General features: G+C 38.8%; 2 protein-coding genes across 2 annotated transcripts in view; both read right to left on the bottom strand.

The window, feature by feature from the left end:
- Positions 1-3890: 3890 nt before the first annotated feature.
- On the bottom strand, positions 3891-8472 carry LOC140900360 (fatty acid-binding protein, liver). Its single transcript, XM_073317557.2, has 4 exons — positions 8337-8472; positions 6784-6956; positions 5162-5251; positions 3891-4052 (listed from the first exon to the last, which is right to left on the bottom strand). The coding sequence occupies exons 1-4, from the start codon at positions 8401-8403 to the stop codon at positions 4002-4004; spliced, it is 381 nt and encodes a 126-aa protein (XP_073173658.1). The 5' UTR covers positions 8404-8472; the 3' UTR covers positions 3891-4001.
- A 4909-nt stretch (positions 8473-13381) lies between these two features.
- MYOM3 (myomesin 3) overlaps positions 13382-16731 on the bottom strand; it is a 57925-nt gene continuing 54575 nt past the window's right edge. The window contains exon 36 of the mRNA XM_073318086.2: positions 13382-14943. Within this exon, the coding sequence (XP_073174187.2) occupies positions 14680-14943 (264 nt within the window). The 3' untranslated portion in view covers positions 13382-14679. The remainder of the gene's footprint in view (positions 14944-16731) is intronic.

The following is a 16731-nucleotide window of genomic DNA, read 5'->3' on the forward strand; positions in this document are numbered from 1 at the left end:
TTGCATCGCAATGGAAGGTCATGATGTTACACATAGAAGCGTCAGTCAGGATGCTTCACAGGACCAAAAAGTGATTTCAGGACTCAAGGAGAGGATAGCTGTTAACCAAAGTCATGATGTTTCTTATTTTATGGGAAAGAGCATGGGCTTGTGGTATGAGCGATTGGCTGAGAGTCAGGGCCCCTGTGTGCCATACCTGCCTTTGCTACTGACTCACTAGGTGACCTTGGGTAAGTCACTTGACCTTTCTGTACTTTGTTTTACCCATATGTAAAATGGGGTAATTATTCCATTAACACTATCATTACTTGTACAGTGCATGGTGTGTTACTTGTGCATGGTGCTTTACACAAATAAATGAGAGGTCACCAACTATTAAACCAACCTCTGTAGTGGCTGAGTTAATGAAGTGCTCATTAAAGAAACCTGTTGAGGTTCAGATCACATTGGGTGTGGTAATGTATAACAAATCTGAGGAACAGATGGAGACATCACCACAAGCCTGAAACAAGATGCTGCCAGCATTCAACCCTATCTTTCTTTGACCTTTTAACGTACAGACTTTGTGGTTGCGTCATTTTAGATAGTGGAACATGAGTAAAACTGTAGCAGTTACAAACACATGCTCCCACTCAGATCCTGTTGTTCTCTCTCACATGGCCACAATGGTTTGTCATTACTGCAGGTTCAACAAGGTTGAAGAAGTGAGATTGCTGGGAAAGGAGGCCTTGTATTTGCATTCTGCCAAATAGAAAAGTGCCTTGGTGGTTATTGTGTCTGAGTAACACTGAGTAAAATCTATGGCCTTTGACTTACGTGATGTACTTTGCTCTTTGGGAGTAGAGATAAGGATCCCGACCTACAGTAATTTGTAAATTATACAATAGGTGTTTCCCTTTCTAACACTCTATCCTGCAGTATACTTATTAGAAGTGGGCATTTGAGCTGAGTACAATGTGCAGTAAATATACAATAAAATTCTATGCACGCACAAAAGCTTCTTTAAAAGAACATGAAACTGGTAATAGCAAGCCAGAAAAGATGGTTGAGGATTAAGCCTACCATATATGAGCACAGCATAATGCAGCTCTGTAGTACCAAAGTGTCTAGCTATTGGTAGGCCAAATTCTGCCCTCAGAAACCCATGTGGAACCACTGAAATCACTTCATGGCAGAATTTGGTGCATAGCAATAAATACATGTAGCCAGGAGTAATTACATATCTTGTTCAGAAGCCTCTGGTATTGGCAGCTGGTAGAGACAAGGTTCTCAACTAGATGGACCATGTCCATTCTGCAGTGTTCAGAATTACAAGATGCAATTATATAAATATTCCCTTGAGGGGTACTGCACATGATTTCACTTGATTTTGGGGGAGGGTGGATGTATCCCTCTTTCACTGCAAGACTTTTCCATGTGTAAATAATGACTTATTTCCCAAACCAGTAACATAAGACCCTTGGCCTAAACTATAGAATCATCACCTGCGTCATTAACCAGTCTACATTTCCACCCAGTTAATCCATTGCTCTTCCCATTGCAGATTGCCTTTGTCAAGAGGTCATATCACCAACTCTTTTTGCAGGATGGTCCCAATTTTTCCCAAAATTGCCTCTGCTATGTGATAGCATCCTCCCACTGTAAATCAGAGCAAGGGCCCCCAGTTCTTGACAGGTTGGAGTAAGGACCTGCACAAAGGACATACATTCAAATTCAGATCTCTCACATGGCAGTGGAATGTGCTGAGACTATGTTGCTATGAATAGCCCTGTAGTAGACAATGTTAAAGCTTAAATAATTTGGACATTGCACTGTGTTTGCTCTCAGAATCTGTTATGGAGGTTTAAACACAAATATTTTAAAAAACAGTTTTAATTTTATATATTGATAGGTACTGTTTTCAGAACATCCTACCATTCTATAACCCAATCTCCCTTTGCATTACAGAGTATGGCCGCTGAACTGTTTTCCTAGACTTTCACTGAGTTGGTGAGTTGAATGAGTCTGAGTGAGTTTGTGGAGGGAAGTCTTTTATTTGTGGAGGGTTGGGAGCTCTTTTGTGGGTATTAACCCAATGTAACTTTTTGTATGTGTGCGTGTTTTCCTTAAACACATAAGTGCTTAGCATTTTAGACACTTGCTTTAAATTAAATCTAAATAAATACACGTGTATGTCATAATACGTGAAAAGCAATGTAGCATACATTTTTACAAGTTTTAAAACCTATAATTACAATTTTATTTTACAAAATTGAATATATTTTTAGTTAGACTAGTTCAGAAAAGAACCTGAACGTGTCAAATCTCTTGTACAATGCAATTTACAGATGCAGCACCTGATTGTTGAAGCATTGTGGTTTCCTGGGAATTTACTGTTAGACAACTAATTTCTTTTTGTATTGTTTCCTTATCTCGCTAGCAACAGTTACCAAGCAACTTACAAACATACCTTTCCAAGCTGTATTGAATGGTTTCTTGCACCACGAAACATTAAAAGAACTTTCTTCCCAAGTTTGTTCTGGCCAACATCTCTTTGTGCCTCTGTGGGATTTTGTATATGTGTGCAACTTGCACTGTACTCAAGTTTTAGGGCTTATATATATGGGGAAAATTACCAGCATACCTATGCAGGTGTAAGTATACTGGCATTGCTATGCTGGTAAAACTCCCCATGCGGACATTCTTATCTCATTGAAGTCCATGAGAGTTTTTTTCAAGTGATTCAATTGGGAATTTAATTTGATCTTTAACAAGCATGCCTCTGAGAGTAAGGGCTTGTCTACTCAAGGGAAATTACCAGCATAGCTATACTGGTAAAACTTCCCATGTGGACACTCTTATCCCAGAATAAGAGTGTTTTTTTCTGATTTAACTTATGGCACTTTCAAAGTGGTGATGTTTGTTGAAGGTCAGATTCTTTTCCCAGTTGAGTCACTTGACAAAACTCCTGTTGACTTCAGTGGGTGAAGAATAGAATCCACAAAACTGGTGACCTGATAAGTGGCATGACTGCCATAGTAGGGTATATATTATGGAGCAGATTCAGTGATTCTGAACCAGAGATCTGTTGGGATGACACCTCATGACCGTGGGACAATTAAATGACAATGTCAGATGTGGGATAACAGCAGATTTTGTGTGGGATGGAGGATAATGTGTTAAAAGGGGAATGCACTTTGTAGTGAGGGACAGTTAGGAGGTATACGTGCAGGGACATTATTCTCATATGCTTCAGTCCTGTATAATTCATACCTCATCCCAGAAAGAGTACAGATACCTATCAAATCTGAAAGCAAATATTCCAGCTATACTCACTAAGACTGTTACAAACTGAGATGCTTAATCATTTTCGATCTTGAAAATTTAATTAATAGGCATTGAGTTTAATTGCTTTTGGTGCCTCAGCTTCATTTTCTTTGTGTATAATTACCTGCTGAACGTGTACAATACTTTTTATAGCTTTTTTAAATATTTCTATTTATATTACTATTGTGATGACAGAAAGATCAGCAGTAACACTTGCTGGGTAGGAATTAGATATCTGATTTTTGGTAGGTTTCCCAGACTTATTGGGCAGATAGAAAGAGAGAAGGTGTTGGGGTTCACTAAAATTATCGCCTTCCTTAATAAGGATAAGAGGCAAAGACACATTCCTAATAGCTTTCATCCTGTCCCTGTAATCCTTATGGCAAATTACCATTTCACTAGCTGTCCAATCCTGTACTTACACAGGCAAAACTCTTGTTGAAGTTAATCGGAGGTTTGCCTGGATGGGAAGTAGGCCACCAGAAGTTAGAGTATGGGATGTGTCTCTATACTCAGGGAAAATGAATTCTTATATTAGTGTAAATCAAGTGTGAGCATGGAAAGAAAGCACAGATCCTATTTCTTTATTTTCCATTGCATTTTTTCAAAATAACAAATTTCACAACTGATGGCAAATGCACTTTATTCTGGAATGTAAAAATGTCCAAAATAAAATGCATCTTTCTTCTTATTGTTTATTCCTTCTTGCTTCTTCTGATGAGTGTTGCTGAACCAACAGTCATAGTCTGTAAAAGACACAAATATGTTACTTGTTTTCCATTTATACTGTAGGGGGACCTGTATGTAGCTAACAGCTTTGAAGTTGCTGTAGTATATTTGTAATTCCATCTCATATCATCTGAAAATACAGTTACAACAACTGCATATGGACATGCTGATTACATTCATACTGAAACAATGGTGTTCTTCTTAGGGAACCAGTTCTGAACACTGAAAATCTAAATAGTCAAATGTTATCTTCAAGTGTACTGTTGGAGTAATCTCAGTCACAAGTATGTTCCCTATACTAGAAACCCACTGCCCCAGATAAGTACTTTTGATCTGGTTCTTTGCAGATTTATTGTAAAGAAAGTAGGCTGGGATTTTCAAAGTCATCTAAGGAAACTCAGCATTTAAAATCCCTAGGCAGTTCTGAAAACCTTAGCTGTAATTCTTATAACAATGATCACACCAACTGGAATACATATTAAAAGCCTGGCAAGTGGAAGTTCAACTCCCTGGGAGAAGGGTTCTGTGCCAGTAGGAAACCGTTCAGGACACATTATAAATTCCTAGGATTTGTAAATAAAACAGGTGAAAATGTAAATTAGCATGGCTTGATTCAGTTTTCGTTCTCTGCTCAAGAGCATCCCAGCTGTACAACCCTGTGAAAAATCTTGCAAAGAGCCTGCCCACATGATGGTCAAAAGCTAACAACGCTAAACCTGAGTGCCTAAAATGGAATGATAACGGAAATGAATTTGGCTCAGTGTATCCTGGGAAGTGATGAATAGCAACTTTCAGTGATAGAAATGTATAGAGTGAAACTATAACAGACAGCCACAGGCATTGTCCATGTGTAGAGGAGATTCAATTGAGTCAATAAGTAACAATGCATCACCCTGGCTGTACTAAATGGTAACTAATGTTGTTTCTTGCTGCTTGCAATCACCCTTGGATTATAAAGTTACATATTCTTTCATTAATAAAGTGATATAATCCATGCTCACAGTAGTAATTCCTGTGCTCAACACTGGGACTTTTTAAAGTGATGGTATCATTTTATAAACTGACAGGCATAGAAAATGTTTCCCCATTATTTTTCCTATTGCACCTTTATTTACCAATCACTTACCTCCACCATTTCATTTCCTTTAATTTCCTGTTCATGGGAGAATGTTTCTGTTTTGCACACAAGCTTCCCACCTATCATGTTAACCGTGCACTGTGAACACAGATTTTTAAAACGTAAGTATTTATAGTAGCCCAGCAAGTACATTTCTGGTAGGCAATTTAGGCCAAAAGGTAGAAACTGGCAATTCAGTTAGAATGGTAGTTAGTTACACAGATAAGAAAGAATGGAATTGTAGATACTGATATTTCATTAATCTCATGCTAACTTCAGATTGACAGGACTAATGAGCATCTTGTTTAGCATTCAATGAAAACTTCTCTTAACTGTTGAAACAATACCAATGCATGTATAAATGCTACTTCTTGGTGTGCAGATAATTTTCAGGAAATACAGATATATTAGAAAGACTTTATAGTTATTGGTATTGTGTGTAAAGCGAACTGGCAGTTGAAATATGCAAAATGGGAGTAAAATTTGTCCTACGTAATGTAAGACTATACAACGGGTTTTGCCACATTGGATCAAACTGTTGGTCCATCTAGGATGTTATCCTTCTTCTGGCAGTGGTGGCTGGGGATCTCAAACTTTTTTGTTTTTTAATAGTGTGGACCACATCTTAACAAAAAGATTTTCTCATAAACTACCCTCATTTCTATCCATAAACATATGACCCAACTCCCCTGCCACAACTGGTAGCTATAGCAATACCCTACATGAAAAAATTGTAGTAAGAACACATTTAATGTGTTTTATCTTTTTAATGTGCTTTATGTCAGCTAGAAACTACATGGAGAGCTAGAACCATGGGAACAGTCAGCTCTACTCAGACCACCAGGGGTGCTCCACACACCACTATTTGGGAATCACTGTTTCAGGAGAAAGTGGAAAACTCCATAATACATTTGTAGCCAATTATTCATGTACATGGGGAATAAAATTCCTCCCTGACCCCTGGGTTGATCAACTTATGCACTGAAGCAGCAGATTTGACTACTTTAAGAAATGTTACCTTTTACCTGAGCATTTTAATGAGCTGTTGTGTGACAAGAGCTGAATTAGTACAAAGCATTCAGTTTTTCCTAGAGGTTAATGGGGGTTTCTTCAAACTGTGCTTTGCAGCAACCATTTTTCCAACTGAAAGGGTCTGGAAGCAGCTCCTTCTGAAGCTAGAGGAGTTTGCTCTAGAGTGGTGTAAGGTGATTGCTCCTCCACAGTTGCTTAATGTGTTGCCACCACAACTTTCTTGGGACCTGCTAACATGGCAGTTTGTGACACAAACTTAGATTCCCTGTGTCGCTAACCACAAAGCCAGCTAGACAAACAGTCTTTCTGGCTCCTTCACTTACCATGTAACCTGCATGCTCTCTTTAGAGCTTTTAAGTTTTACTTAATTTCTTACTCATCAGAAGCAATTGAAGTTTCCTAATGGGAATAGTACAAAGAAATGCCACTTGCAAAATGATACTGAAGTACTAGTAAAAAGAAAAGGAGTACTTGTGGCACCTTAGAGACTAACCAATTTATTTGAGCATAAGCTTTTTGCGAATACAGACTAACACGGCTGCTACTCTGAAACCTGAAGTACTAGTGAGGGAGCAGTTATTGTTCTTGAAATATATTACCTTTAGTTTTTTGCCATCCATAGTAGTGATATCAGCCTCTTTCCCCAGAGTAAATGAATTTGTTACAGACTGCTTAGGTGTTTTTGATGTCACAACAAAGTTGTTTCCATTTTGTTGTATTTCAATAACAGGCTTAATGTCTTTGGCAACTTTGATGAGGTCATCTGCCAATGCTGCAGAAAGAGGAAAAATGGAATTTTAACTTCTCTGTTATGCAGAGGGAAGTATGGGGTTTGTTTGTTATGCAAATAAAATACTTTGATTCAATGAAGTGACAAGGTTGACACAAATCAACAACAGAAAAGGATGTCAAAGTTAGATTACCCTGTTCTCTATGGACATACAATTTCATCAGTGGGATACTTGGTTTTAGATTCATTTTCTTTTCTTATAATCTTGGAGTTTCCCTGCCAGTTCTTTATGAGGTATGCTGTTTTTCTTAAGATTTTGAGGATCTTCCCTATATATAGTCATATTTACAAGCACTTTGAAGTGTTTTTGCCCTAATATTACATTAGTACAATAAATTAATTTCTCTTTTTAAATTTTGTGTGCATACTTAACACTGGTGAAAGGCTGACCACCTTTTCTATGTTCTTTTCCATTCTATATAGTTTTTTTCTTATATCACTGTAATGTCTGAGCACCTTTAGTACTGCACTAAATGACATGAGTAGCATTGCATAAGGTTCATTTTCTCTCTCATCCTCCCCCAGGACAGACTGAAGTCCTCTGCATAGCCACAGGGCAAAACAGTGCAAGTATCCCCAGCTTTCTCATCAATAAGCTTCAAAGCTGACCTGAAAGGATCGCCTTTGGAGCTGAGGGTGTAGTTCAGGCAACATGCTCTTTGAGAAGGGATTTTCACTGAGCAAGGCATTCCGCTCTGTTTAATTTGATTGTTTTGCTGCAACTAACAATGCAAACTATGGTGGTGTTTTTTAGTAACCTAGACACCTCTGACAACTAGCTAGAGACCATCAAACTCATTTCACATAGGCTAACAAACAGCCATAAGGTAATCAGTGATTACTGTCAGAGGCTCTATGTGAACTGGTAACAGAGCTGAGAGGCTCTATATCCCATTACCAATTCCCTCCTAGTTAACCTTATAAACTGAAACAGGTCAACTGATATGCTTCTACTGAATACCTTTCCTTTCATAAGAAGACCAGTCTTGTGGTTAAGGCTGAGTAGATCTGGGTTTTATCCCTGGCTTTTCCACAGATTTCTGTGTGACTTGTGGGCAAGTGTCTTCACTTCACTTTATATCTAAAATGGGGCTAGTAACACTTACCTAACTCATGGAAGTAGGGTGGCCAGATGTCCCAATATAGGGACAGTCCCGATTTTTAGGTCTTTTTCTTATATAGGCTTCTATTTCCCCCCACCCCGTCCCGATTTTTCACACTTGCTGTCTGATCACCCTACATGGAAGGTGGTTTGTGAAAAACACTTTAGATATTCCCTGATGGAAGGTTCCTTAAATGCAAAATGTTGTTATATTTCACAAATCCAGCAAGTTACAGAAAAAAAAATAACAAGACACTTACCAAGAGCTTTCAGAAACTCTTCATAGTTCTCTTGAGCATAGACCCGCCAGGTTCCATTGAATGCCATTATGGATGGTGCAGTACAGTATGGCAGTGATGCCAGAAAGAGAATGGAGCAGCCGTCTACTGAATTAAATGCTATTTATACAGAAAGAAAATGTGGCCTCTCATATGACATAATCTGCTAATTATTAACAATATAGTATCAATTATTAATCATCTGTTTATTCTTAATAGAAATAACCTCTAGTTCATTGTGGTCTGTGGCTGTCTCTTTACCCTGACTGTCTCTTTCCTAGCAAGTTTATTGCTTCCAGAATAGATTAAACTAAAGTACAAAATGCAGAATAAGAGTAGCCACATGGGGAGCTAATGTGGAATAGCTATTCCAGGCTATTTCCCTGTTTTAGGCAAGCCCTTGTCTTATTGAAAGCCTATGGTACTTAGGCTCCTAAAGCATAAGGGTTTGTGTACTCATAACATTTGTATCACTTTAAATATAATGGTATAGTTAAAGCAATACAACCTCTCCAGTGTGGATGCACCAATATAAATTTGCTTATACTGGTATAGCTTATTCCGTAAAGGAAGGGGAAAAAGCTATATTGATGTAAGGCACCTTTGTACAGATATAACTGTGTCCACACTAGGGATTATACTGGTATAACTATATAAATAAAAAGAATCACACCGAAAACTGACACAGTTATACTGGTACATAAACTGTGTAGACCAGGCCTAAGTCATTAGTTAAAATGATACTTAGGCTCATAAGTCACTGAAGCACTTTTGAAAATTTTACCCATATTCTAAATAAATAAATACAAGTGTTCAGTTATATAAAACTTTAGAGAAGTAGTCACTGGATGTGAAATTATATTTCTTATATATTGTAATAAATCCATGGCATGTGAAGAACTTCATGACTCACTATGCTGCATGTGGGTACTTGGAACTTCACAGAGACAGTGAAGATAGAACACAGATCAGTCTTTTCCAAAAGAACTGGCCCCTACGACGTGAGGAAAAAAAGAATCTCCCTTAGCCATTATCAGTACAGGGCCTACGACCCACAGCTGATCAGTTGTGATTCCATCTAGTAGACATCAGTGGGGCACATATGCACTAATCAGTTTCTTACAATATTTAAATGTATTTCATAGAATCATAGAATATCAGGGTTGGAAGGGACCCCAGAAGGTCATCTAGTCCAACCCCCTGCTTGAAGCAGGACCAATTCCCAGTTAAATCATCCCAGCCAGGGCTTTGTCAAGCCTGACCTTAAAAACCTCTAAGGAAGGAGATTCTACCACCTCCCTAGGTAACGCATTCCAGTGTTTCACCACCCTCTTAGTGAAAAAGTTTTTCCTAATATCCAATCTAAACCTCCCCCACTGCAACTTGAGACCATTACTCCTCGTTCTGTCATCTGCTACCATTGAGAACAGTCTAGAGCCATCCTCTTTGGAACCCCCTTTCAGGTAGTTGAAAGCAGCTATCAAATCCCCCCTCATTCTTCTCTTCTGCAGGCTAAACAATCCCAGCTCCCTCAGCCTCTCCTCATAAGTCATGTGTTCTAGACCCCTAATCATTTTTGTTGCCCTTAGCTGGACTCTCTCCAATTTATCCACATCCTTCTTGTAGTGTGGGGCCCAAAACTGGACACAGTACTCCAGATGAGGCCTCACCAATGTCGAATAGAGGGGAACGATCACGTCCCTCGATCTGCTCGCTATGCCCCTACTTATACATCCCAAAATGCCATTGGCCTTCTTGGCAACAAGGGCACACTGCTGACTCCTATCCAGCTTCTCGTCCACTGTCACCCCTAGGTCCTTTTCCGCAGAACTGCTGCCTAGCCATTCGGTCCCTAGTCTGTAGCGGTGCATTGGATTCTTCCATCCTAAGTGCAGGACCCTGCACTTATCCTTATTGAACCTCATCAGATTTCTTTTGGCCCAATCCTCCAATTTGTCTAGGTCCTTCTGTATCCTATCCCTCCCCTCCAGCGTATCTACCACTCCTCCCAGTTTAGTATCATCCGCAAATTTGCTGAGAGTGCAATCCACACCATCCTCCAGATCATTTATGAAGATATTGAACAAAACCGGCCCCAGGACCGACCCTTGGGGCACTCCATTATTTAATGATGGTCCCAGACATACAGATTTAAGGGGGAAACGAAACATGGAACTGTTGCCTGGGGATTGAAGTGGAAAATAAATGGAAGTACTTAATTCTTGATTGTTACTCTCCACATTCATAACCTCAGAATTCCTCACTCACAGTGTAATACTCATCCCTCCCTGATCAAGCCTGCCTGCTGGCTTTGGAAGGCATTAGGTAAAACTGTATGTGGTTTGCAATACAGTTGCTTAATTCAAATAGTGTTTGTGCCCTAGAGGTGACTGACCTGTCTAAATCAACATTTCTAGTACTGTATTAAGACTAGGCAGTAGTTTTTAGTTGAGTGCGAAAATAATGATGAATTTTTCTTATGAATTTACTTTACACTGTTGTCCAGTTGTAATTTTTAGAGACAAGCCCAAATTGGGATCAGAGATCCAAATACACCCCAAACTTTGGGACAGTTCAGGTCTATCTCTAATTCATCACAGTTTTAATCAGTAAGTATGTCACAGGATTAAGAGTTAGGAGATCTGAGTTCTAGTGCTGGATACTAAACCTCCACTTGATTTTAAGAGCACACTGCCCTAAACTATATTGTCTTTAATCATTTGAATGTTTTAAAATTAATTTTAGAGATCCAATTTCTGATTTTAAAAGATTAATATATGTTTGTTAATAAGGAATTTTAAAACATATTTGTAAAGGATTTGCTTTAGCTGAGCAAACCATTGATCCAACAGTGTGTTATCCTGTCCCCAGCTATAGCCAATACTTGATGCTTCACAGGAAGGGGGAATATACAAACTGCACCTTGCCAACAATGCAATGCTGCTCATCAGGCAGCTCATCTGTTTGCAACTGGAAGTTTCAATTTCTGGGAGGAGTTCATGCACAAACACCAGGCTCTGACTTTGGAAAAGTTCACTGACTCATGGATTTTGTTAAACTTTTCATAGTGACCTGTCCTCATTGTCCTCCAATGGCCAGACCTTGCGAAGCTAAACATTAAACTAAAGTGCACAACAGTGGTAAGCATCTGTTGCACTCAAAATCAGGCTTTATAAAGGGATTTCTCTGTGTGTGTGTGTGTGTGTACACGTATTAGGGACAGAATTCACATATACATCAATCATAGCAAGGCTATGGGGTTACAGTGCAGCATCTCTGCAGCTGCTACTCTTGCTAGAGACTGGAACAGAGGCTGCTGCCATTCTGTACCTCCTCCATGTAGGCTTTTATTTTGCAGACAGGGACTGCTATTTTAAAGCCATATAAAATAATGTAACCAAAACTAATAAACATCAGAAACTAAGAGATTAATTTAAAATTACTCCTGCGAGCCCAATCCTGCAATCAGATCTGTGCGGGTGCAAAGGTCCGCCTGTGCAAATCTCGTTGCAAAATCAAAGCCTGATAACAGGCCGGCTTAAATCAACTATTTACTAGAATAACTACTATTAACTAGAATAACTGGGTAAAACTGAACACTGATAGTTATAGAATGTAATCAAGGACGATGGATTATTAAATTGATAAAATTCATCAGCAACATTCAGTTTGTATGTCTTTATTGTAAGAAGTATGACTTTAGAAAGTCCTTTTTCATTAGATGTACTTATTTTTCATCTTCTTTGTGTCTTAGAGATACAAAGGGATACTAGTCCAGATGCTCTTAATAATCTGAATATGTAACTGCAGTTTGTGAGCCAGTGGATTCCATGTAATCTGAACAAGAACAGATATTTAGGACTGTATTTTGTGCACCTGATTTTTTTCAGCACCTGCTCTATGTAATAATAATAATAATAATAATTAATAATAAAAGGAAGCACAAATAAAAGCCCTTCCAACACAGCTTCTTCCTGTCTCTGCTGACCTTAGCTGAAATTAGACCCTGAACCCACACCAACTCCAGCCCAAATTCTGAATGTCAAGAACCATGCGTAATCCTCCAAATACTATGTCATGTTATCATTATTAATCATGTTTGTTATAGAAGTGCCTACGGACCAACCAAGATCACAGGCCCATTGTACCTGGCACTGCACAAACACCTTTGTAGAAGATGTGTTCTGTTTAAACTAATGTAATTAGTCATATAGGGAAGTTACCTCCAATTCAGAAAAGTTTGTATTTCTTGCTCTCTCCCTTGCACGCACAAATCTGTTTCTAAACAATCTTTTCCATGGACACTTTTAGGTATGACTCACTCCTGTATTGTTATCAAGTTTTACATTTTTTATTTACACACCTTTTAAACACTGCATAGAATACAGGATCAACTACAGTATGACAGGCAAACACTGTTCTTGATCAATAGTAACAGATAAAACAGTGGCATGGAAACCCTCTTCTGAAAGTGTGGGTAGTTTAGAACCAGTAGCTGTCAAACATTTTAAAAATGAACTTTTCTATTTGTACCTTGATCTTTATTTAAAACAGCATTATATGTCATGTTACAAGGGTTATTTCATTCCTCTGGATTTCTATTGTCATCCTCTACAAAAATCATCTGTGTTCTCAGATAAAAGCCAGCTGTGCTACTGATTCTTTGGAGTGTTACGTCAAAAAGCCCATCATGCTTGTGACACAGCATTTTTCAGTTAATTTTTATGGGAGCTGAATTCTAAAAACTGAAGAAGGAAGTGAGTTCTGTACAATTGAGGATTCCTCTTCTGCACAGAAACTAAGCTTTAGTTTGGGGACTGGTGTGTCTGAGAATGTTCAGAATAATTTAGCAGTTGCCTAGACATGTCACTTCATGTGATTTGAGAGGTAATTTGTTATTACACATCCTCTAATCTCATTCATATGAAGAGGCAATTACACCATGTGGGATAGGGAGCTTTATTGTATCTCATAAATATCTAGGAATATGCTAAATAATAAAGGAATATGCTAAAACACATGAGCTAATATTGTTATGTAATCCACTGTCATTTATCTAGGTGAAAAGGGAAAAAAAAATTTCCCATGATTTTTTTTCAACCTTCAGCCTTTTGAATAAAGAACCAAATTCAGCCTCATCACTCACACCTGGGCTTTAAAATACTGGGCTGGAATAAAAAAAACTTCCCTACCTTTCTGGTGCAGGAAAGTGTAAATTGTACTCTGTGCCAGCTAGCTCATACAGCATGTTCACTTCAAAGGAAGGAGTTGGGGTAGCTTTATGTTAAGGCTGGGATGAGTTCCCCTCTGTGTGACTGCCCGTGGAAACTGTTGAGCGATTGCACTGAATAGCCCATTTCTCTGTTGTCCTGACCATGCCCCCTCTCCAAAAAGCGCTGCCCAGTTAAGCACTAGTGAAGAGGAAATAGCGATGAGTTTCCACACCATAAGCTCTCCTCTGGAAATATTCCTGCCACTGGAACTCTGTCTCTGGGTTTATACTACTCTAATCTGGGCTGAATCTGGCCCAGTCACTGATCAAAACAGTTATCATCACTTAAACGTGTTCAGATATAGCATCATTTGACAGTTTACAATACGTTAGAGTGAAATAACAGCTGTGTACTTTAAATGTGTTTAAATTCGCACTATGTCGTAGTACACACAGTAATCGCACACATGCTCCTCTGCAAAGCCACAGAGGCTCAAAACCACTGCCTTACTTTCCTCCCACATGGCTTAGACTTGTAAACATGAGTGCATAAGACCCTGTTTCAGCGAGGTATTTAGGAACATGCCTAACTTTCAGCACACCAGTGGTCCCGCTGACATCTAGTTATGCATGTGCTTGAGTACTGTGCTGAATTGGGCCCAAGCAGGGTTACGTTTTAACAACAACGCACACATCAACATTTTCCTGCTATAGGATAGTCAATAACACACAAGGGCTTAATACAAAACGATAAGTTCTTGTATACATGAACCCCCACAGTGTCCGATACATAGTGCTGTTAGCTGAAAAGTGGTACACTTTATGAAGCAGTTGTCTAATTCTGTCGGGTTAGAGTGGGATTTTGAAGGTTTTCTCCAGTTTTCTATAGATGCTTTTAAGAGGGGTACATTGTGATTTCTTATACTGTAAATCACTGTGAAAACCTTTATTTTATACATAGATAATAAAAAGAGAGAGAGTCTGAATTTTAAGGCCAGGATTTTCAAAGGAAACCAAGTGTCTAAATCCCCTTGACATTCAATGGGAGTTTGGTGCCTAATGCCTTTAGGTCTCTTTGGAAATCCCAACCTGCGTTTCTGAGTGTGTTGGAAATCATTTTTCCCGTAGCTCGATCGGTTCTTCTCCATGCTTGTACACACTGATAGTAACCTGCCCTGTTTCAGAGCCATATTTGTTCTTGACATAGATGCTGTATTTTCCTGTGTCGTCACTGCAGACTTTCTCAATGGTAACTGTGACAACTATCCCCTTCACGTCCATTTTGTAACGATCTTTAAAAACTACTACCTTCTCGTTCTTGAACCAAGTAATTTCTGGGTAAGGGTCACCAGATATGCAGCATGTCAAACACAGGGTCTGTTTTAAAAATATAGTAAATACAGCGTTACAGTGACAATTCACAGCCAGTGGCTTAAAGTATAATTGGGCAAAGAAAAAGATAAAAATGGATCTCCAAAAACCACAAGTTTCACTGATCCAAGAACTCATAAGTTCTTATCAGCTCAGACACTCTGGCCTCAGGCAAGCTACTTATCCACTTTTCTGTGTCAGTTTCCTCATGAGTAAAATGGGGATCATACTGCTTATTCATCTCCCCCAGAGAGGGACTTGAGAGGATTAACTGATTAACATTTGTTAAAGTTCTTTGAAGATGGAAAGCACCATATAAATGCTATGGATTATTATTGTTCACAGTATTGTTTTAGCTGTGTTGATCCCAAGAGATGAGATTCTCTCTCATGTATTATCATTCTTATTAATTATTTGTATTACCTAGGAGACCTAGTCATTGACCAGAACCCCATTGTGGTACAAATACAGAACAAAAAGATGGTCCCTGCCCCCAAACAGCTTTAGGTATAAGACAAGAGACAACAGCTGGATACAGATGGGAAGTAAAGAGGAAACCATGAGATGATATGGTCAGCATGAGAGGCAGTGGTCTGAGAATACAAGTCTATGGGCCTGATTCTGATCCCAGCAATTTTTGTACCTAAAACAGATATTGTACTTCTCCTATTTAGTGCCTAGGACAGCATGATCTTACAATACCATTTTGCTTGCCAGGAAATGGAAGACTACATTTTTTAAGTGCACAAATATTTAGCCATATAGAAAATTGAATCCATGCAGCTGAAATCATTGCTACTCTGTTTGGGGCCATTAGCAATAGAAGTATGTTTAACGGTTTTCAAAATGTTAAGGATCATTAATGTGACCATAAAATTCAAGGCTGTTTTAGTTTCTAGGCTATGAAGGAGTTATTAATTATGATACAAGACAGGAGTCCCTCAATAGTAGGATCTAGTTGAGTTGAGAAGTATATCAGAGGTGGCAGAACTAGGTTCTTGAGGGGGTGAGCAAGATTTATATTATTAGTGAACAAATCTACCAAAGCAAAACCTAAATACTTCATATGAGCTTGTTAAAATTACAAATTATCATGGCTACTCAGGCTGTTAAGCTGGGCAGGTTTATCTTTTTTTGGATAGGTGTAGGGGTCTTACACACCAGAATAATGTGAATGGAGAGAATGGCTGCTCTACATTTTTATTTATTTAGTGCATGCCCATGGTGTGTCTGACATGGTACAAACACACCAACTGCAACCTGTCTACAGCTCCTGCAGGGGTGTAGGTTTCCCTGCAGGGAGGCATCTTTGTTTAGAAGTCACAGCATCACAATGAGATAGAATTACCTTCTCCAGCCTGCAGCTTTAAACAAAGGGCAGTTATGGTTAAAATTTAATTACTCTTCCTTGCATGTTCCGTGGGCACAGCTGTGGTTACATGAAGTGCAGGTTGCTTATATTAATCGCTTTCAAAACCTGGATTATACGTGTCTAAACAGAAGTTAGGCATTTTAAGTGACCTCAGAAACCGCTAGGATTTTTGATGGGACTGGCCAGTCAGTGAGATTTAGACATGGGATTCTTTCTTCTGCCACTTTCCCCAGGTAAATCAGGAATACTTCCATTGAAGTCAATGGGCCTGATTCTCATTTGTGCTAAGGCCCCTTTACACCACTCTGGCAGTGTAAAGGGACCTTAAAGTGGGCATAAATTACATTTACAGTAATTTTAAAGCCTCTTTACTCAGCCACAGTGCTCTTAGAGTAAAGGAGAATCCAGCCCAATAGATTATA

The sequence above is a fragment of the Lepidochelys kempii genome, chromosome 19 (assembly GCF_965140285.1).
Source record: "Lepidochelys kempii isolate rLepKem1 chromosome 19, rLepKem1.hap1, whole genome shotgun sequence".
Lineage (NCBI taxonomy): Eukaryota > Metazoa > Chordata > Testudines > Cheloniidae > Lepidochelys > Lepidochelys kempii.